This window comes from Canis aureus, chromosome 3, assembly GCF_053574225.1.
Source record: "Canis aureus isolate CA01 chromosome 3, VMU_Caureus_v.1.0, whole genome shotgun sequence".
NCBI classification, from domain to species: domain Eukaryota; kingdom Metazoa; phylum Chordata; class Mammalia; order Carnivora; family Canidae; genus Canis; species Canis aureus.
The window spans coordinates 9,090,686-9,111,663 of NC_135613.1; the positions used below are offsets into that span (position 1 = coordinate 9,090,686).

Here is a 20,978-nt window from a genome sequence, read left to right on the forward strand (position 1 = left end):
TTATTATTATTATTTATTTATTTATTTTTTGAGAGAGCGCCTGCAAGCTGAGGAAGGCAGAGGGTGAGGGAGAGAGAATCTCAGGCAGACTCCCCGCTGAGACCAGAGCCCGATGCAGGGCTCGATCTCATCACCCAGAGATCACGGCCTGAGCCAAAACTAAGAGTTGGACACTTAACTGACTGAGCCACCCAGGGATTCCCTGGGTTATTTTTGCTTAAAGCCTGGGTAAATTTATCCACAGACATTTTAGTAGTTAGCTCTAAAAGATAAGGACTCGTCTAACCATAATACCAGTTTCAGACCTGAAAAGCCTACTGGTAGTTACTTAAATATCATCAAACATTTAGCGGGTTTTACATTTCCCCAGTTGTTTTACAAAGTTTCTACCATCAGTTTGTTCGAATCTGATACACACTCTTCCTGAACGGATACATTCTCCTTCCTCTATTTACCTCCTGCAGTTCATTGTTGCAGAAACGGGACAGTTTGTGGTTTCTCATCTTTTGGATCTTGCTGTTTGTGTCCTAAAGTGTGTTTTTTTTTTTTTTCTCTAAAGTGTGTTTTGACGTGTCCTCTGTCCCTCTGTGTTTCCTGTAAACTCAGAGGTAGATCAAGAGGCTGATCAGGTTCTTTACTTTCCTCTTTGATGCTGTGTGTGGGCCTCAGGAGGCACCTAAATGTCTACTGGTCTCTCTTGGTATGACAGCTTTTGAAGGGTTCTCCTGGCATGGTCCTTGACATTTCCTAAATTCTCTTCCCCTAGATTCTAATATTCAGCTCAGCTGCTGTCTGTCGACCTTCATAACATGGCATTACAAGGTATGGGTAACCAGGTGGTATTTAGAACAGAATAGAGGGTCAGTCCCATAACCAAAGTACAGTTGCTGATTGATGGAGTTAGTGTGAGCTCAGGCCTTTGGCTTTCTCAGAGAGCTGAGGTCTCTTGCCAGTGGAATATTTTCATTATATATGTTCCGTTTGGTGTAATTGAATCAGACTTCCTCCAGCCATGTTCTAAGTTGGTGCTTCTTGCAGTACCTGCCTATCATCTGCCCAGAGCTTTGATCCCGAGAGACTGGTGGACCCGTGTGTTTGGGGAGTCATGAGTCTTTCCTAACACATGCTAGGGAGGAGGCCAAGGTAGACTCTTCCGTAAGCACTGTTTCTGGAAGACTTTGTCATCGTGTTGGCCCAAGCCACCATCTGCTCCTGCCTGGAATATTGCACTGACTTCCTACGGGTCTCCTCCATTTCAGCCCTTGCTCCTCCCACAGCCAGAGTGATTGCACTACAGTGCCAGTCCTGTCCCTTCCTTGCTCATAACCCCCTAAACTCCAGAGACCTTGCAGGAGCTCCCAAGCTTTCCTTATGGGCTCTGGTTACATACTGACTGCCCTCATCTCCTGCTCCTGTCTTTGCTCAGCTATTCCAGGCATGCCAGCCTCCCTCCCATTCCTCAGACATGCTAGGCAAGTCCTACGTAGGGCCTCCATGCTTCTTCTTCTCTCTGCCTTGAATATTCTTCCTCCAAAGACCTACATGAAGGACCTCCCCCTGCCCCATCCTTCTCTCAGACTCTGCTCAGTTGTCACCTTCCGCAGATCCTCCTCCCACCTCTAGCGCTCACCATCCATCCTCTTTCCTCGGTTCAATCGTTTCTCTTGCACTTGCCACCTTCTAACAGATTATGCAATTTTCAATAATTGCTTATTGTCTTTTTCCACCAACTAGAATAGAGACACCCAGGCACAGGCTGTTAAATCTGTGACTCGACTAGTAGGTGCTTGCTGCGCATACGTGACCGGCATGACCACAGGTAGAGGAGGGGGGCGACGAGGCTGAAAGTAACTGATGTGCTTCTGTGGTGAAATCTGACTCTGGTTGTGGAAATCGACTTACTCTGCCCTTTTTTCCAACAGTTTTTTGGTGTTTGAGCAATGCCCCAAAAGGCAGTAGGAAGACATGCTGCAAGAGAAAGGCCCTTTGTGGAGGCGTCAGCGTGGCTGTCGTGAAACCCGAGGGCCCCAGAGGCAAAGTGGCTAATGCTGCTATTTATAGCTAAGATTCCAGTGTATGTTTTCCAGCCACACTTACTCCTTTCAGCCTCCCCTGTATGTTAAAGTCTGTCACTCAATTAGCTAATGGTTTCTTTAGTCCCATTATGCATTGTAGGGCTCCCCTGGCTCAGGTATTTTTTTTCAGAGAGAATAATGGGGTGTTCTGTTCTCAGAGGTTTAATTTTTTAATAGCCTTGCCATTTAAAAAAAGCCATTTTCCTACTTTTCATTATGAAATTTTCGAACATACAAGAGAATGGAAAGAGTAATACAATGAGCACCCAAATGCCCTCCACCTACACCCAACACTTGTTACCATTTTGCTGCGTTTGTTTTATCTGTATGTGTGAGCTTGTGGGCATGTACATCTTTTCCTGACCCATTTGAAGGTAAATTGCAGATATTGTGACATTTCCTTCCTAAAAATTTCAGCCTTTTCTCCTATAAAACCATTGAGAATAATTGTAGATATCATCATAATCTTTTTGCATCTCCCAAGAATAAGAACATTCATATGTAAAACCATAGGTTCTCATTGAACCTAAGAAAATTAACAGTCATTTCAGACATTTACTATCCAATCTGGATGTAAAATTTCTCCACTTGCCCCAAGGATATATTTTTTAAAGATTTTATTTATTTATTTTAGAGAGAAAGAGAAAGATGGAGAGGGACAGAAGAAGAGAGTGAGAGAGTCTTAAGCAAACTCTGTGCAGAGCATGGAACCCAACACTGGGCTCCATCTCTTGACCCTGAGATCACAACCCAAGCTGAAACCAAGGGTCGAATGCTCAGCCAACTGTGCCACCCAAGAGTGTTTTTTCAAACTAATGTTTAGTAAAATACTGCATGGCATTTGGTAGTTATATTTCTTCAAATCTAGAGGAGTCTCCTTTTGCCCTGCTTTTTAAGAAAAAAAAATCTATTTCATGACATTGTCTTTTTGAAGAGTCCAGGACAGTTATTGTATAGATGTCCCATATTCTGGATTTGTCTGATTGCTTCCTCGTGGTACCAATTGAATTTGTTTCTCTGTCTCCTTGTTTCACATAAATTGGGAAGGAGATTTAGCAGCTTACTTGGATTCAGGCTAAATGCTTTTAGCCAAAATATCTTTCAGAGTGATGTTGTGTGATGTGTGATGCTGCATCACACCAAGAAGTGTGTCAGATTGTCTTGCTCTTAGGAATGCTTCATTTGATCACTTGGTTATGATGGTGATGGCCAGAGGTCTCTCTGACTCTTTTTTTAAGTAAATAGAACAATGGAGGAATTACAGTCTCAAAAGTTTTGTTTAAAGAGGAAAGATGTTCCTCCTTGCTGGCTTTTTTTGAAGGAACAGTGTATCTTAAGGCATTGCAAGGTAACTCCTGAGCCAATAGGTATGACTACAATAATGACTCTATTGGACATGATTAATGGGTAGAGAGAAGAGCGAGGTTTGAACCTTGAGATGAGACCATGTAGAGAAAAATTTAAGTTATGCCTGTGGCTTCTGTCAGAGGACCATGGCAGTGTGACTCTCAAGAGTTTGAAATTAGCAACAAAAGGCCTGGGGCTCCCCTATTTTCCTCTCGAACATTATCCTCCCTCCAGAAAGGAGGGAAAGCCATGCTCACACTCCATTTGTAAAATAATAGTCTTTGAGACACTGAGAATGGAATCAAGGAACCTTTCTGGAATGTTCACCTCAGCACATTTCTGAGTCCAGAAGGCAGAGGGTCTTTAGGAAATGTCCTAGAAACAAGATGAGAAGACAATTTGTCCTTGGGATAGTTAGGTAGCCCACCTTAGAAGACTTTTTGGAGTTGTTGCTGCAACCCAGGAGAGGCTCCAGTAGGTTAAGAGAAGTGCAACCTTGCAATGAACAAGTTAGTGCAAGAGAAATCAGGACTCTTCAGCTTAAAAACAGGAAAGTCAACAGGGAGACTGTCGTCTGATAATAAAAACGACAGGTTATTAGGAGCCCACTGGGTGCTGCTTCATTCTTTACAAGCGCCCCCTGAAAAATATGCTCTTACTGCTCCTTTTTTCCAGTTGGGGAGACTGAGGCTCATGCTAAGTAATTTGCGTAATGCTGTAGCTACCAGGTAGTAGAACTGACATTTGAACCCAGTCTTCCTGGGTGGCACCCATCCTGAACCTCTGTGCTGTACTACCTGCTGGAGACTTATGCCCTGGATCTCAACATAATGCAGGAGGGAGACACCCCTTGACTTTCCTTTTAATAATAATAAATATTTATTATCTCCTGGTTTCAGTGGGTCAGGATTTCTGAGTGGCTTAGCTGAGAAATCTGGCCTGGGATCTCTCATGAGGTTGTCGTCCATACAGTGGCTGGACCACAGTCTTCTGAAGGCTAGACTGGGGCTAGAGGCTCTCCTTCAGGTGCCTTATTTGCATGGCTGGCAAGAGGTGCTGGCTGTGTCAGAAGGCCTCAGTTCTTTCCTGACTGCTAGACTTTTGAAGGAACTCGTTTTCAGATTACAAGCATTATTTTATAGAAATATTTGGAGCTTACCAAGCCCTTGAGTGAAACTGGCTGAAAATAGCAACAGACTCAGAAGGATTTGGAGAGATCCATTACAGGCAAGGGAAAATGAGGGAAGGTAGGGATGCTCAGGAGAACTTGAGCACCTAAAGGATGACTGGTTTCCACATTATTGTAGTAGATCCTTGAACTGATCCAGACTTTTCCTAAGTTCTTAAAGGATGGTGTCTGGATCTTAAATTTGGAGCAGGCTTTTTCAGTTGGGGGAGGTCGTTTCTAGAAGGTACTTAAAGAGAGACTTATTTATGCATACGCTGCCTTGTTCTAGAAAACCATTGAGGTAGTTTATAATAATACAGTAGCAGCTAAGAGATAGAATAAAGTGGTGGTTTAATGGGTGGTGGGTGGGGAGGGAGGTTGGAATATGTGGTGCTCTGCTAGCCTGGCTTTGTAAGATGTGGGAAGGCATGGAACAACTGCATGCCTTTTGGAAATCCTCATAAACGCTGCTCTCTCTTGGTCATTACTGAGTGACCCTGAACTGCAGGTTTTAGCTCCTGAGCAGTAACCGGGTGGAAGCTGTTCCCTGTGGCCAGGCTTGGTGGTGGGGGCGTTGGGGGCATGTGCGCAACAGTTTCCAGCCCATGGAGGGTTTAGGGCTTCTGCCTCGTGTCAGTTTGTTTTATTTTTCTGCTGTGGTTTCCTGACTCTTCTTGCTCACCCACAGGACTGACTGCCGGTGCTCCAGGGGCCGGGTGACTCCGAGGTGCCTTCTCACCTCTGTCACAGAGCCATTTGTCGACCACTTGATCTCCTTTGGGACTCACCCAGGGCCCTGTGACTATTGTGCGCTGACTTACCTTTACTGAACTGTTATCGCTTAAAACTTTCCCCTTATTTCAAAGCGAAACATCTTCAGAAGTGACAATTGAGAACAATATTTTTTAATATGGTGAATCTGAGAAGAAGCCCCTGTAATCCTTCATCTAGAGATGACTCCTGATTTCCTCAGGTTCTCCTGACCTGTTTCTCTTCTTTTTGCCACCATTCTTTATATGGACAGGGGGTTTGCTGCTTTTAACTGCTTCTTCCGTGTGCCATCAATATCTCTGGGCCTGTCTTTTCCCTTTCCTTTCCTTTCCTTTCCTTTCCTTTCCTTTCCTTTCCTTTCCTTTCCTTTCCTTTCCTTTCATTTCCTTTCATTTCCTTTCATTTCCTTCTTTTCTTTTTCCCTTCCCTTCCCTTCCCTTCCCTTCCCTTCCCTTCCCTTCCCTTCCCTTCCCTTCCCTTCCTTTCCCTTCCTTTCCCTTCCTTTCCCTTCCTTTCCTTTCTTTTCCTTTCCTTTCCTTTCCTTTCCTTTCCTTTCCTTTCCTTTCCTTTCCTTTCCTTTCCTTTCCTTTCCTTTCCTTTCCTTTCCTTTCCTTTCCTTTTATTTCTTTTTAAGATTTAATTTACTTATTCATGAGAGACACACAGAGAGGCAGAGACACAGGCAGAGGGAGAAGCAGGCTCCATGCAGGGAGCCCGATGTGGGACGCGATCCTGGAATCACGCCCTGAGCCGAAGGCAGATGCTCGACTGCTGAGCCACCCAGGTGTCCCTATCTCTGGGCATTTTCACAGTCTTGCAAGTATAAGCAAACAAATCAGTCATGTAGAAATTGTGTAGCTAACCTAAAGATATAAAATGTTTAGAAAAACAAGAGTACAGCCTTTCCCACCAGTCTGTCACAGCAATGATGACAATTTCGACCTGCTCCTTCCCATTCTTTCTTTCCATGCCACAAGACAGATTTGAAGCTGTAGAAAAATGTTGCCAGGGATGCCAGAGTAGGTTAAATGAGGGCTTCTAATTTACAGAATCTGAACTTGGGGTGCATTTGCTTTAGTCCATTGCTGTTGCTTTTCGTGTTCAACAGTGGAGAACACGCAGCTGACCCTGAACCTGCAGACGGAGAACAAAGGCGGTGTTGTCTCAGGCGGTGAGCTGACAATTTTCCTGGACGGGCCAACTGTTGATCTGGGAAGCGTGCCTAATGGCAGCGCCGTGACAGACGGTGAGTGCCGCCCTGCTCCCCAGGGCTGTGCTGGGACCGGGTGGGGCAGGACTGGGCGGGGGTAAGAGGAGGTGCCCAGGGCTTGGTTCTCTACCAGGTACCTGGGTTTGGGTACCACTCAGCCAGTCCTGGCCCATCGCTAGCCCTGATTCCTCTTAGCCATCTGAGCATGATCAAAACTGTGACAGGATTTCTTAAGGACAACCTTCTGATAAAGGACCAAAATAAATGTCGAGTCTTCCTAAGTGTGTTGTTTGCTTTGAGGGCAGAGAAAATATCTTTTCATCCCACATGGACTCGGGAAAATAAAATGTCTTTATTAGATGTTACTTGGGCCCATGTTTCTTCCCAATATACTTAAACTTCCTGGGGAACTTGAGGGTGTTTTTTAGAAGACGGCATTGGTTGGGAAAGGGGACCATGTGTCTTAGAGATTCACACTAGCAAAATACATGCAGAAGCAGGGAAATTGGAGTATCTCCCGCTCTGTCCTGAATGAGGGCAGTTTGTTTCTTTTGATCTAGTTTGAAATTAGTCACCTTTGGATCTAGCAGGAAATTATTTCATGAAGTCTGAGGTCTGAGATGGGTTGGGTTTCTCCATAATTTTTCTCGTTAAATATGATGTAACTGTGGCAATTTCCAGGCCCCAAACAGGCTTTCTGTAGCTTTAGAGGAGTGAAATTTGAATTCTAATTTAAGGGCATTTGGGTAGAATCTCAGTGATTGGATGGGCCTTGACTTGAGACTCCTCCCTGGTGGATGGATCTTCGGGTACTTTTAGTGTGTGGAGGAAACCTGCGTTATCCACTCATTCTGCACGTATATCCATAATTGAGCACCTGGTATGTACTAGATCTTGGACCAGGTGCTAGCCAGATGGCAGGGGCAAAATTCATATGGTCTTTTCTCCTGGGAGCCAATGATTTACTTGGTGGGGACAGGGATGATAGACGTGAAACAAGTAAATGCAGAAATAATTATGTAATTGTAATCATGAGAAAAGCTATGAAGGACGAGTATTTGGTGATATGAGATTCTCACCTTTAGGGGGATCTCACTTAAACTGGGGTTTCTTAGAGGAAGCTGAGACCCACTGGAGCTGAAGGGTTTAGACAGGCCAAGATGTAGGTGTGGGGATGGGGTAGCCGAGCAAGAGGTAGACGGCTGCCCTGGGCGAAGGCCCTGAGGTGGGAGTGGGCTTGGCCTGCAGCAGAAACAGAAGGGGCCGGGGTGGCTGGACTGGGGACAGCAGGCAGGAGAGTGGTGGCAGGTGAGGCTATGAGGGCAGGTTGGCTCAGACCATCATAGCCTTGAAGGCCTTGATGAGGATTTTGGACCTCATCCTCAGAAGCAGAAAGCTGTTGGGGGGTTCTTAGCAGAAGAGTGTCATGATTTGATTTGAATTGAATCTGCTTTGGCTTTTTAAAAAGCTTCCTGGTTGCAGTATGGACAGATGCCCCAATTCCTTGCCCCCACTTTGCATGGTCAGCATCTGTTCCGCGTCTCATGTGGCGTGGCCGAAGTTGATTTAACGCACCAGGCAAGTTGCTTATAAGTGCCTTCGACGTTCTTGAAGGTCTTGGAGAAGAGGAGCTGTTTCCCAGGTTTGAGCAGGCGCCTGTGTTCTGGGGCCCCACTCGAATCTCCTTTGGCTCTCCCTATTTTTATTCACACTGGAGGCTGCAGCTGCCTAACTGCCAGCATCCCATGTGGCGGGTGACTTGGACACATGGAGTGACCTTTGCTTCCGAGCCACGTCTCAAACAAGGATTGAATTCTCAATGTTTCTGTCTTTTCTTGTGATGGATCCCCTGTTTAGGAGCCCAGCCACCTTCGAGAGAATCCAGCGGGACATCTGTTGCTCCAGAGAACCGGCACCAGCCCCCCAGCACAAACTGCTTTGGTGGGAGATCTCGGTAAGACCCACCCCGCCCCCACCCATCCCCCTTGTGGATGAGGAGGAGCAAGGAAGGTGCTCAGAGCTATTGAAAACACGTTGGGAGGTGGCAAGGAACAATTTATGTTAGAAACTGTTGGAAATTTCCAGAGGGCTTATAACTGACTCACTACGTTAGTGAGGTCCAGAGGGGAGTACAGAATTCAGGATTCTCAGAAGGTGCAGGGGTTCCTTGTCAGCAATTGGGACTGGCTAAGCTGGTTATTTGGATAAGAAGGATTGTCAAACAGAACTTGCCTGGTGTTTGATGTTTCAGGGGCAGCAACCACAGTGAGCCTTTTAGGATACACATAGAAATGTTTAAGCAGTGGTTCTTTTTTTTTTTTTTTTTAAGATTTTATTTATTTTTTCATGAGAGACACACAGAGAGAGAAGCAGAGACACAGGGAGAGGGAGAAGCAGGCTCCCTATGCAGGAAGCCCCATGCGGAACTTGATCCCGGGACCCCAGGATCACGCTGTGGGCCAAAGGCAGGTGCTAAACCACTGAGCCCCCCAGGCGTCCCATGCAGTGGTTCTTTGTATGTAAGATTTTTCTGTCTGTGCTTTTCTATTTCTGGGGGTGATCCATAATTCCCTTGGAGTATCGATTGAGACCTCTTGCCCTTGGAGTCTGAGTTATATTTTACTTATTTTACCTATCAGGAATGACTTAATTTTATTTATCGACATACCCATCTAACACCTGTGTTAATGGTGCCAACTCATTTCCACCTCACCTGAATTCCCAGGCAGGAGAATAGGTTTAGTTGTATTAAAGAGATGGGGAGGAGGGAGTTGGGGACTTTTAAAAAATTATTTTTTAAATTATTAATCACAGGGCACAAAATCTCCAGACATTAAAATTATAGGGGAAAGAGTCATATGAGTATAGTTTGTAAACCGTTATTATCTGTAGAGAGTAGGTGAAAAAAAAAACTAGTAAAAATCTTCCCAAACAGGGGTGCTTATGTGGCTCAGTTGGTTAAGCATCTGCTTTTGGCTCAGGTGCCTGGGGTGGTGCCCCATGTCAGGCTCTCTGCTCCGTGGGGAGCCTGCTTTTCCCTCTCCCTCTGCCTACTGCTCCCTCATGCTTGTGTTCTCTCTCTCTCTCTCTCTCTGTCAAATAAATAAATAAAATCTTAAAAAAAAATCTTCCCGAACGAGCCCCAGGAAGTGGAAATAATGCTTTGAGAAACACAGTAAGATTTCAGCCAATACCCGCTGCATCTTGAAACATCCCTTTAACGACAGCCGTCAGCTTCTCTGAATTTGGTGGTTTTGAGAGTTTGTAAGGTTTCAGTGCCAGGCAGATATCAGGAGCAAGAGAGGGTTGCGTGTTTGGATCTTTTGTGTGTAGCATCAGTAGAAGCCAAAGTGCCATTTGCCTGTTCTCTTTTCTCCAAGCTTCTGTAGCAGTGCTGCCTCATACCCTGAAGACCATTCACTCTTTTCCTTGATTCGCTAGATGAGTTCTAAGTTAGGACAGTCAAGTCCCACAGAGTAAAGACCGATGATATAATTGGCAAATTTTGTGTCAACGGAGGCATGAGGGGCACCCAGAGCTAGAGAAAACAGAATCTCTTTGGTGGTGAGTAGCTGGTGGAGAAGAAGAACACCTCAGTATTTCACTCTGAGAATGATGCCTTCTTTGCTTTGGCACTAGCAGCTGCCATCTTGGTCTTTTAGCTGACTTGGAAAGTTTGTGTCATATGCAACTGATGTCACTTATTTAGGGGCTGGAAGGCAGAGTCTAGCTCTTAATAACTTTGGAATTACGTTCTTGACCTATTTATCTCTCTCTGAAGTTCTCTGGTTAATAGATCTTGAAATTCACATGTCCCAGTAGCCCTTCCTTATTGTTTGTGTTAAGGATTGCATCTTATAAAGCAGCAGCCAGACTTCAAGAGAAAATTGGGTCTGGGGCATGTGGGTGGCTCCGTGGTTGAGCGTCTGCTTTTGGCTCAGGGCGTGATCCTGGGATCCTGGGGTCGAGTCCCACATCGGGCTTCCTGCATGGAGCCTGCTTCTCCCTCTGCCTGTGTCTCTGCCTCTCTCTCTCTCCCTCTCTCTCTGTGTGTGTCTCTCATGAATAAATAAGTAAAATCTTACCAAAAAAAAAAAAAAAAAGAAAGAAAATTGAGTGCATCTTTGCTCATACCCATGGTAGACATCTGCTGCTACTTAACTGTTGGTGGGCAGAGTGCCTTCCAGTTACTTTGAGCGGTGTGAGAGTCCTCCCTGGTCTGCTTAGCTCCTGTAACACTTTCCACGCATGGCCTCTGAACTTTCACAGGCCTCTGCCACCTAAGTGTTTATTCTGTGTTCCCATGGAGCCTGCTGCCCTTCAGAAGCACTTTTGAAAGGGTCACCCGAAGACGATGTCTTCTGAGTCCCTGAGAACTCCTTTTCCCCATTGCTGCTGCACTTGAGAAGATCAGTGTGCGCAGGCAGGTGGTAGCAGAGTAGTTGTCTGGATAAGAATACGGGGCTTTAAAAACCAAAAATGTAGATTGAATCCTGGCCTGTCATTTATAGGCCGTGTCATGTCAGTCAAGTCACTCTCAGCACCTCAGTTTTTTTCAGAAGCAAAATGGGAATATCACCTGCCTCACAAAGTCATTGTCGGAATTAACTGAGCTGAGCTCTGTCAGTCTGAGGGCCGTGTGTGCTGGGAGTGCTTGGGGATAGTGGCAGTGGGTTCCTTTGCTCTAGAGAGTCTCCATCATACCTCCTTCCTCACCTGCGGACCTGGAAGTGTGGCATGGCTGATGCTTCTGCATCAAGGACTGTAATTAGCAGGGTGATGAATCAAGCCTTTAGGATTCAAGGACAATCCTCTGCTGTCCTAGGTTTCCTGGGATAGAGAGGATGGGCTTCCTCCTGCTGCCTCCAAGACTAAATATTTAGCTTTTGCTGTCTGATGGGTAGGTTTTTCTTGGACTTGGGTGCTACTCACCATGATCAAAGATGCTTTGAGATGTCCACAAAGGTGAAGACTGTGGGAGCATCTGGTTGGTTGAGCATCTGCCTTCGGCTCAGGTCATAATCCTGGGGTATGGAGTTTGAGTCCTGCATCAGGCTCTCTGTGAGGAGCCTGCTTCTCCCTCTATGTTTCTACCTCTTTCTCTATGTCTCTCATGAATAAATAAATAAAATATATATATTTTTAAAGGTGAAGATAGAGATGTCAAACAGCCTTTTCCTCTCCCTTCCCCTGCTTTATTAAGCTATCAAAGTGGAACCATGTAAGGGTTTTATTTAGGGGTTCACCTACCCAAGGTCATCCAGTAAAGGGACCATTTGCTTGCAGAATAAGACCTCCAAGCTCTATTTTTCAGTGGGATCTTACCCACTCTTTAAGAATAATTGGGTGAAACATCCCTAGGTATTTTATCATGTGGCATAAATTGATTTGTAGATACACCGTATCAGTAGGCAGTCATGGGTCTGGTTGAGTAAAACAAATATAAATTGTTGTATAGTCTTACAATGAAATACCGTCCCATAGTAAAAAATGAGTGAAAGATCATTGCATCCATGTGGTGGAATCTCAGAGATAGAATGTTGAACAAGAGAAACAGGTCACAGGAAAAAAAATACAGAATGATGTCATTTATATAAAGTTAAAACCGAGAACAGCGATGGTATTAGGTTGGAGAGACTGTTGTTTACTATTGAGGCAGATGTTAGAATTTAGGATTTCTTCGGGCTCTATAACCATCACTGATTTCTCTTCTTTCTTTCTTTCCCAGTTTATCTCTGTAACAGTAGCCAGGGATTCTAAGTCAGTGCTCCACACTGGCTCCTAGGTCGTGCTCCTGTCACTTCGAAATCTCAGCCTTGAGAATTTAGTTTGGGAGTTGGGGGAATGGGTTCCAGATGAAAGGCGGTCACTGCCAGACAATGTGTCCAAAACTGGTCTTGGTGGCCTGAGAGGGCTGACCTAACACAATTTGGCATTTGATTGGCGCGGGGAGGGGGGGGGGCAATTACGTGGCATACCCAGGATTCTGTGAGTGTGCCATCCTGCCCTGTGTCCTCAGCCAATGTTCCTTATTCCAGCACAGCAGTGGAGAGTGCCTGGTGCATTATGGAGCCCCCTGGGAGGGTGTGTGCTAGTTGGCATGGGGAGTACTTACCACACCCTTTAATAATCCCCCAGCATTTATTTTATTTTGCTGGAATGAGGGCTGGCTTTGGGAACTGTGCCTGAGTCAATTCAGGTTTTAAAGATCTGATATGTGCCTGGGACTGTGCACATATTGCACATGGCTTGCCAGAAGCATGGTCTTGACTTTGCATGGCGAGTTCCCAGACTTCGTGGTACAGGAGACCTGTATGCAACAGGCAAAAATATGAGTGTTATGGGACGTTCAGAGAGAGATCTGTGTGTGGAGGGAAAGACCGAGGGGAAAGTGGAGGGGGACTTTGCAGAGACTGTTGTCCCTTATCCAAGGGTTCAGTACAGTATCTCAGGGACTGACTAGTTGACAGAGCCAACAGTGAACGAGAGAAGCCACCAGTGGGGCATCTGAGGTGGGAAAGGACCCAGCAGACGGATCTGCGCTGGTACTGGCAGCTGTCTTCAGAGTAACTGTTGGGTTAGAAATGGGTGTGAAATTCGAGACTGGAGAGTAGAAAGTCGGGATGTTTGAGTCCCTCTGTACTTTGCTGATGCTCTATCACCTGTGAATTTTTTCCCTCCCTGGTGATTCTAATGAAATCGGGGCATTAAGGGTGAAATCAGCTTGCCCCTGAAACCCACAGGGCTGTCTCCTCCAAGCACAGCCTGAGATTCCTTCTGACTTGACTAACTCGCTGCTCAGTCAAGAATCTCGGTAGATTTTCCACAGTTATATAGGGACATAGGGAGACAAAAAGGGAAGAATGCATTGAATTTTTTCATTAACAGATCTGAAGCCTGAAAAATCTTATTGAAGAAGCTGTAAGGAGCTAAAGCAGTTAATTTTCCTTTGTTGTGTGTGTACATCTTTGTTTTGTGTGAGAGTGTATGTGGCTGTGCACAGATATATGTGCCTCTGTGTGTTTGGTGTGCAGGGAGGGAGGCCTGCACTTTGCCCACGTCCATTGTCAGCTACGAGTACTGGCCAGCGCTGATCAGACCCTGCATTTTAACATGTTCCCCTGTGCTTCTTTCACATGTAAAAGTTTCAGAACCTCTTATGATAGAGTTTTCATCCACCCTCCTTTCCTCTTTCCTTTTTGTCCTGCTTTGATGAAAACATGAAATTTATTGATTCCCTTGCCTTGGCATTAATGACCTCTGAAGATTTAAAAGAGTTATCGTCTCGGGGACTTACAAAGCCCCAAGGTCTCTGGTGAGCTCTAAATAGCTCATCAGCTGTGTCTGAGACAGCCTAGCCCAGAAAGGAAAGAAAAATAAACTCAGCCGGGCGTGAGCCTGCTGGGAACACTGCTGGGAGCCCTGGGAGGGCCAGGAGGGTTTGGGAAGCAAAGCTAATGGGGACAGAGGGACGGACAGGAGGGGAGTTGAGCCTTTGGGCCATGGGCCATTTTCTCAGTCATTGTTGGCTGCTGCTACCTCTCCTTCAGTTGAGATGACTAAAGGCTACTTGACTTGAAACTGTAGTTATTTAAAGATGTCACCCTGTCGCCATGAAATGCAACTGAACACCTTTACGGTTTTCATTCAGGCTCAACAGCTTTTACTTCACATCTGGGTATAGCCTCAGGATTTCTGAGGAAGTGAAAGGAGTAAGAAGACAAATAAGTGTAATTCATTTATTCTTTTAGGAATAACTAAGACACGGTCCCTGCTTACAAGGGATTCTTTTCTGGGTGGTTGGTTTATATGGAAGAGGATTGAGGCCGTAGACAGGGGACTCACTGTGTTGTCAAAGGAAGGCATCAGAAAATAATCATGGAGGTTAATTACACATTCATTTATACGTTAACTTACTCATTTTGCATCAATTAAAATTCTGCACTATACGTTATTACACACTTACCTATCCAGGTCTGTGTATTTTATAGGTAGTTATTGTGCTTAAAAATCCAAGATTATCAATTGCAAACACAAATTAGAACTAATGACAAATTTCGGTAAGGTGGGCAGACAAGATAAACAAAATCATGTTTTTTTTTTTTTTTTTTTTTAAACACACCAGCACAGGAGAACAGCATACTAGCATAATCAGTTAGAAAACATAATGAAAAACATAGTATTCTTGGCTGCAGTAAAAACAAATTTATAAGAACTACCTGAAGAATACTGAAAAGATGTGTAAAAGACCTGAGTAAATAGACTATGTTCTTGGATAGGTGTTTATAAAGTCCATTTCTTCCAAATTAATTAACAAATTAAGTATAATTCCAATAAAATTTGCAAAATATTTTAAAAAAAAGCAGTTCTTCTCTGTGAGCCTAGAAAAGTGTGGTGTGTGCCAGAGAAAGCTGGTTGTGAACTTTTCATGAACTAGGAGAAGGTTAAGACAGATATCTGCAATTGAAAGTAATTTTCTTTCCACAGACAAGAACGCCAGATTCTTTTTATTTTATTTTTTTTTTATTTTTTATTGGTGTTCAATTTACTAACATACAGAATAACCCCCAGTGCCCGTCACCCATTCACTCCCACCCCCCACCCTCCTCCCCTTCCAACACCCCTAGTTCGTTTCCCAGAGTTAGCAGTCTTTACGTTCTGTCTCCCTTTCTGATATTTCCCACACATTTCTTCTCCCTTCCCTTATATTCCCTTTCACTATTATTTATATTCCCCAAATGAATGAGAACATATAATGTTTGTCCTTCTCCGACTGGCTTACTTCACTCAGCATAATACCCTCCAGTTCTATCCACGTTGAAGCAAATGGTGGGTATTTGTCATTTCTAATAGCTGAGTAATATTCCATTGTATACATAAACCACATCTTCTTTATCCATTCATCTTTCGTTGGACACCGAGGCTCCTTCCACAGTTTGGCTATCGTGGCCATTGCTGCTATAAACATCGGGGTGCAGGTGTCCCGGCGTTTCATTGCATTTGTATCTTTGGGGTAAATCCCCAGCAGTGCAATTGCTGGGTCGTAGGGCAGGTATATTTTTAACTCTTTGAGGAACCTCCACACAGTTTTCCAGAGCGGCTGCACCACTTCACATTCCCACCAACAGTGGAAGAGGGTTCCATTTTCTCCACATCCTCTCCAACATTTGTTGTTTCCTGCCTTGTTAATTTTCCCCATTCTCACTGGTGTGAGGTGGTATCTCATTGTGGTTTTGATTTGTATTTCCCTGATGGCAAGTGATGCAGAGCATTTTCTCATGTGCATGTTGGCCATGTCTATGTCTTCCTCTGTGAGATTTCTGTTCATGTCTTTTGCCCATTTCATGATTGGATTGTTTGTTTCTTTGCTGTTGAGTTTAATAAGTTCTTTATAGATCTTGGAAACTAGCCCTTTATCTGATATGTCATTTGCAAATATCTTCTCCCATTCTGTAGGTTGTCTTTGAGTTTTGTTGACTGTATCCTTTGCTGTGCAAAAGCTTCTTATCTTGATGAAGTCCCAATAGTTCATTTTTGCTTTTGTTTCTTTTGCCTTCGTGGATGTATCTTGCAAGAAGTTACTATGGCCGAGTTCAAAAAGGGTGTTGCCTGTGTTCTCCTCTAGGATTTTGATGGAATCTTGTCTCACATTTAGATCTTTCATCCATTTTGAGTTTATCTTTGTGTATGGTGAAAGAGAGTGGTCTAGTTTCATTCTTCTGCATGTGGATGTCAGAACGCCAGATTCTGAGGTAGGCTGTGGTAACCAAGAGATAGAAAGCCCTGATCCCCGTGATCACAGACTGGCATCTAATAGGAGTCGGACACAAAAGTGATACTGTAGTGCGGGGGACCCTGTGGTGGTGGTGAGTTCACTTGCAAGATCGTGGGAAGTGTACCTGAATTCACCTGGGGAATTTGGGGAAGACCTCCCACGTGTGAACTGTACTTTGGAAGGAGATTGCAGACCAGTGGCATCAGGGTAAGGGAAGTCCCTCCAGGAAGAGAGTACAGCGTGGGCAAAGGCAAGACAGAGTAAAGAGAACCTAGCATATTTTTTTTTTTTTTTTTTTTTTTTTTTTTTAAATTTTTATTTATTTATGATAGTCACAGAGAGAGAGAGAGAGAGAGAGAGAGGCAGAGACACAGGCAGAGGGAGAAGCAGGCTCCATGCACCGGGAGCCCGACGTGGGATTCGATCCCGGGTCTCCAGGATCGCGCCCTGGGCCAAAGGCAGGCGCCAAACCGCTGCGCCACCCAGGGATCCCGAACCTAGCATATTTGAGGAAATATTAGTCATTTGCTAATGTTGAAATGTAAGATATTTGGGGTGATGGTTCTAGCAAACTCTGGTTCACAGGCCAAATCCAGGATGCCACCTGTTTTTTTTTTTTTTTTTTTTAAGAGCAGTGTTTAGGGTGACTGCAAAATTAAGCAGAAGGTACAGAGATTTTCCACAAACCTCTGTGCCCACGTGCACACAGTCTCCCCTACTATCAGCATCATGTACTAGCACAGCACATTTGTTAAACAGTTGATGAACCTACGTTGGTTGATGCATCCTTAACCCTAGAGTCCATAGTTTGCATTACAGTTCACTCTCAGTGTCATTCATTCTAAGGGTTTTGATGAATTTATTTATTTATTTTTTGTTTTGATGAATTTATAGTGACACTTATCCACCATTATAGTGTGTGTAGCTTAGTTTCACTGCCCGAAAAATCCTCTGTGCTCTACCTGTTTATCCTTCCCTCCCACAACCACTGATTCCTTTATAGTCTCCAAAACAACTGCCTTTTCTAGAATGTCCTGTAATTGGAATTGTAAAGTATGTAGCTCAGCTTCGCTTCCTTCACTTAGTAATATGCATTTAGGCCTCCTCCATGTCTGTTGATGGCTTGAGAGCTCATTTCTTTTTAGCACTGAGTAATATTCCATTGGGTGTTCCACAGTTTATTCATCCATTCACCTGCTGAAGGACAGGTTTGATTCCTACCACATTTTGACAGCCATGAAGAAGGCTGCTGTAAACATCTGTGTGAAGGGTTTTTTGTGGACATGTTTTCAACTCCTTCAGGTAAATACCAAAGAGTGTGCTTGCTGGAGCATATGGTAAGAATATGTTTAGTTTTGTAAGAAACTGTCAGGCTGTCTTCTAAAGTGGCTGTGCCATTTTGCGCTCCCACCAGCAATGAATGAGAGCTCCTGTTTTTTCATATTCTCAATAGCATGTGATGTTGTCAGCGTTCTAGATTTTGGCCATTCTAATAGCCTTTTTTTTTTTTTTTTTTTGAAATGAGAGCGAAGATGTGGACAAAGCAACCACAGTCAACTCTCTAGCTCTTTTTTTTTTTTTTTTTTAAGATTTTTAAATTTATTTACTCATGAGAGACGAGAGAGAGAGAGAGAGAGAGAGAGAGAGAGAGGCAGAGACACAGGCAGAGGGAGAAGCAGGCTCCATGCAGGGAGCCCGACGTGGGACTCGATCCCGAGTCTCCAGGATCAGGCCCTGGGCTGAAGGCGGCGCTAAACTGCTGAGCCACCCGGCCTGCCCTCTAATAGCTTTGTAGTAATATCTCATTGCTGTTTTAATTTGTGTTTTCCTGATAACATATGATGTGGAACATCTTTTTTTTTTTTATTCTTTTTTCAGTTTTTATTTAAATTCTAGTTAGTTAACATATACAGTAAAATAGGTTTCACTTGTAGGATTTACTGATTCATTAGTTACATACAACACCCAGAGCTGATCACAACAAGTTCCCTCCTTAATGTCCATCAACCCTCAGGTTATTCTTTTTTTTTTTTAAGATTAATTTATTTATTCATGAGAGACAGAGAGAGAGAGAGAGAGAGAGGGAAAGAGGGAGGGAGGGAGGGGCAGAGACACAGGCAGAGGGAGAAGCAGGCTCCATGCAGGGAGCTCGATGTGGGACTCAATCCTGGGACTCCAGGGTTATGCCCTGAGCCAAAGACAGACATTCAACTGCTGAGCCACCTAGGCATCCCAGCTGTTTTATTTCTTAAATTTCACATGAGTGAAATCATATGGTATTTGTCTTTCTCTGCTTTATTTTGCTTAGCATAATATACTCTGTCTCCATCTGTCTCATTACACGTGGCTAGATTTCATTCTGTTTGATGGCCGAGTAATATTCCATTATAAATATATACATGTTTGTATCTTTATACATATTTATAGTTATGTACACCCCCCCATATCTTCTTTATCCATTAATTAGTCTATAGACATTTGGACTCTCTTTGTAGATTTCCAATAATTAGTCTATGGACATTTGGACTCTCTCCGTAGATTTGGTTATTGTTGGTAATGTTGCTATAAACATCGGGGTGCATATGCCTCTTTAAATCTGTATTTTTGTATCCTTTGGGTAAATACCTAGTAGTACAATTGCTGGGTTGTAAGGTAGTTCTATTTGTAACTTTTGGAGGAAACTCCATACTGTTCTCCAGAGTGGCTACACCAGTTGTATTCCCACCAACAGTGCAAAAGCGTTCCCCTTTCATGGAGTATCTTTTCATAGGCTTGTCACCTGTATATCTTCTTTGGTGAGATGCCTGCTCAGGTCTTTGGCTTATTTTTCACTTGGGTGGTTTCTTTTCCAATTATTGAGTTTTAAGAGTTCTTCATATATTTTGGATAACAGTTCTTTATCAGCTGTGTCTTTTGCAAGTATTTTCTTCTTTTGCAAGTCTGTGGCTTGTCTTAATTCTCTTGACCACCTGTTTTTTTTTAAACAATATTTTATTTGAATACAGCTATGCTTATATATTTACATATTGTCTGTGGCTGCTTTTATGCTACAGTGGCAGAGGTAAGTAGTTGTGACAGACATTGGATGGTCTACAAAGCCTGAAAATAAAGGGCTCTTTGGCCCTTTGTAGACAGTTTGTTGATCCCTGCTAGGGGAGATGGTAAGAAGGCAAGACCAGTTCATAAAGGGTCATTATGCTTTACTGTGAAGTTTAGATTTTATTCTTTGGAAGTAGCAAACCACTGAGTTTTGAGCCACTCTAGGTATTTTGAGCAGAAAGGGATTTAATGTGAGGAATAGGGTGTTTACTGAAGTCGTTATATGGGCTGGAGGGAAGTGTGACCTTCCTCATCCTTAGTTTCAAGGTCCCAGCTTTGCATCTGTAATCCAGATGTCAGGAAACTGCTATTGCCCCTGTAGCTGCCTCACACACAGGAAGCTGGTGTCTAAGCAGTGAAGAATGGAGTCCACCAGAGCCCCTGCTAGCCATCAGCACCACAAGAGGAACCGTCTCTGCTTTCTTTCTGCTTTCCACATCTCCTGCAAGAGCTTCTCATTGGTATAATCTGCATCACTTCCAGAACTTAGCTGCAAGGGAATCTGAGAGTCTTCTAGCCCCTGAGTGAGTGGAGAGAAAGGGAGAGATGTGGAATAGAAGACGGCAGGAATGTCTACCACAGTGGAGGTTGAGATAAGAACCAGGGACCGAAAGGATGATGGTTGTAGGAACTGGCCTTGAGCAGTGGCAGAGTGGAGAGAAGTTAAGAGAAATACCTAGAAATACCTAGGAGGTGTAATCATTGAGCAGGACTGGATGATTGGCTGATGAAATAGTGAAGGATGAGTGAGAATAGAGAGGGCTCAGCATTTTGTGATGTAATTCATGGAAATAAGAAATGCAGGAGGGGAGGAGCTTATGAGGCTGTTATTTTAAAATGGCATCCTTTGTAATAGATGGGATTGGCGTGAGCAGCCCATGTGGCTGTGGGGCAGTCACACTCTGAAAGTATATCCACAGGGAGAGGAATGAAAACCAAACTTTAAGAGATACAGGGCAAAACAAAATGTATTTGTGACATTGAATGATGGGGCCATTATAAGGGTCACCACAATGAGGGCACAGTGGTGATGTTTCTACTTTAATCAGATCTGTATCTGGATTCTGGGATTTCTCAGTTCTAGAAAATTGTAGTTGAAAGGGAAAGGACTTACAGAGACACAAATAAAAAGAGTATGGGTTTGGAGAAATCACTTTTTAGTTATGGGAGCTTCGGCAGCTTGAGTCTGTGGTGATTAAAGAGCAGAACAGAACTGATGGCAGATGCTTTGGACAGATGGGGATAGCAGGGAAAGGGGTTGCTTATGCCAGCTTGTGGCGTAGTGTGGTGTGATGAGGTTAGGGTTTTCCTTTCGGATTCTATTGGCACTCGACGCTTTATGAAAGCTCCGGGTTCTGTGGAGGTGGAGATTTGGGGTTTAGTTTGGTGACTGTCTTTACAAAGGTGCACTCAGTAGTCTTGATAGAATGACTCCTTTCAAACACTGAAACAATTGTACATGTAAGTTTAGTATTAGATGAAAATAGTTCCAGAACTGAAGTACAGAATTTATATAGCATTATGCTTCATGTA

At 43.9% G+C, this 20,978-nt stretch overlaps 1 protein-coding gene across 5 annotated transcripts in view; it reads left to right on the plus strand.

Moving 5' to 3' along the window:
• Positions 1 to 20,978, plus strand: part of WWP2 (WW domain containing E3 ubiquitin protein ligase 2) — a 145,735-nt gene that overhangs the window by 58,598 nt on the left and 66,159 nt on the right. For all 5 annotated transcript variants that reach the window (XM_077888628.1, XM_077888636.1, XM_077888641.1 and 2 more), the window contains 2 exons: positions 6,470 to 6,607; positions 8,429 to 8,525. In XM_077888628.1, coding sequence (XP_077744754.1) covers positions 6,470 to 6,607; positions 8,429 to 8,525 — 235 coding nt within the window. The remainder of the gene's footprint in view (positions 1 to 6,469; positions 6,608 to 8,428; positions 8,526 to 20,978) is intronic.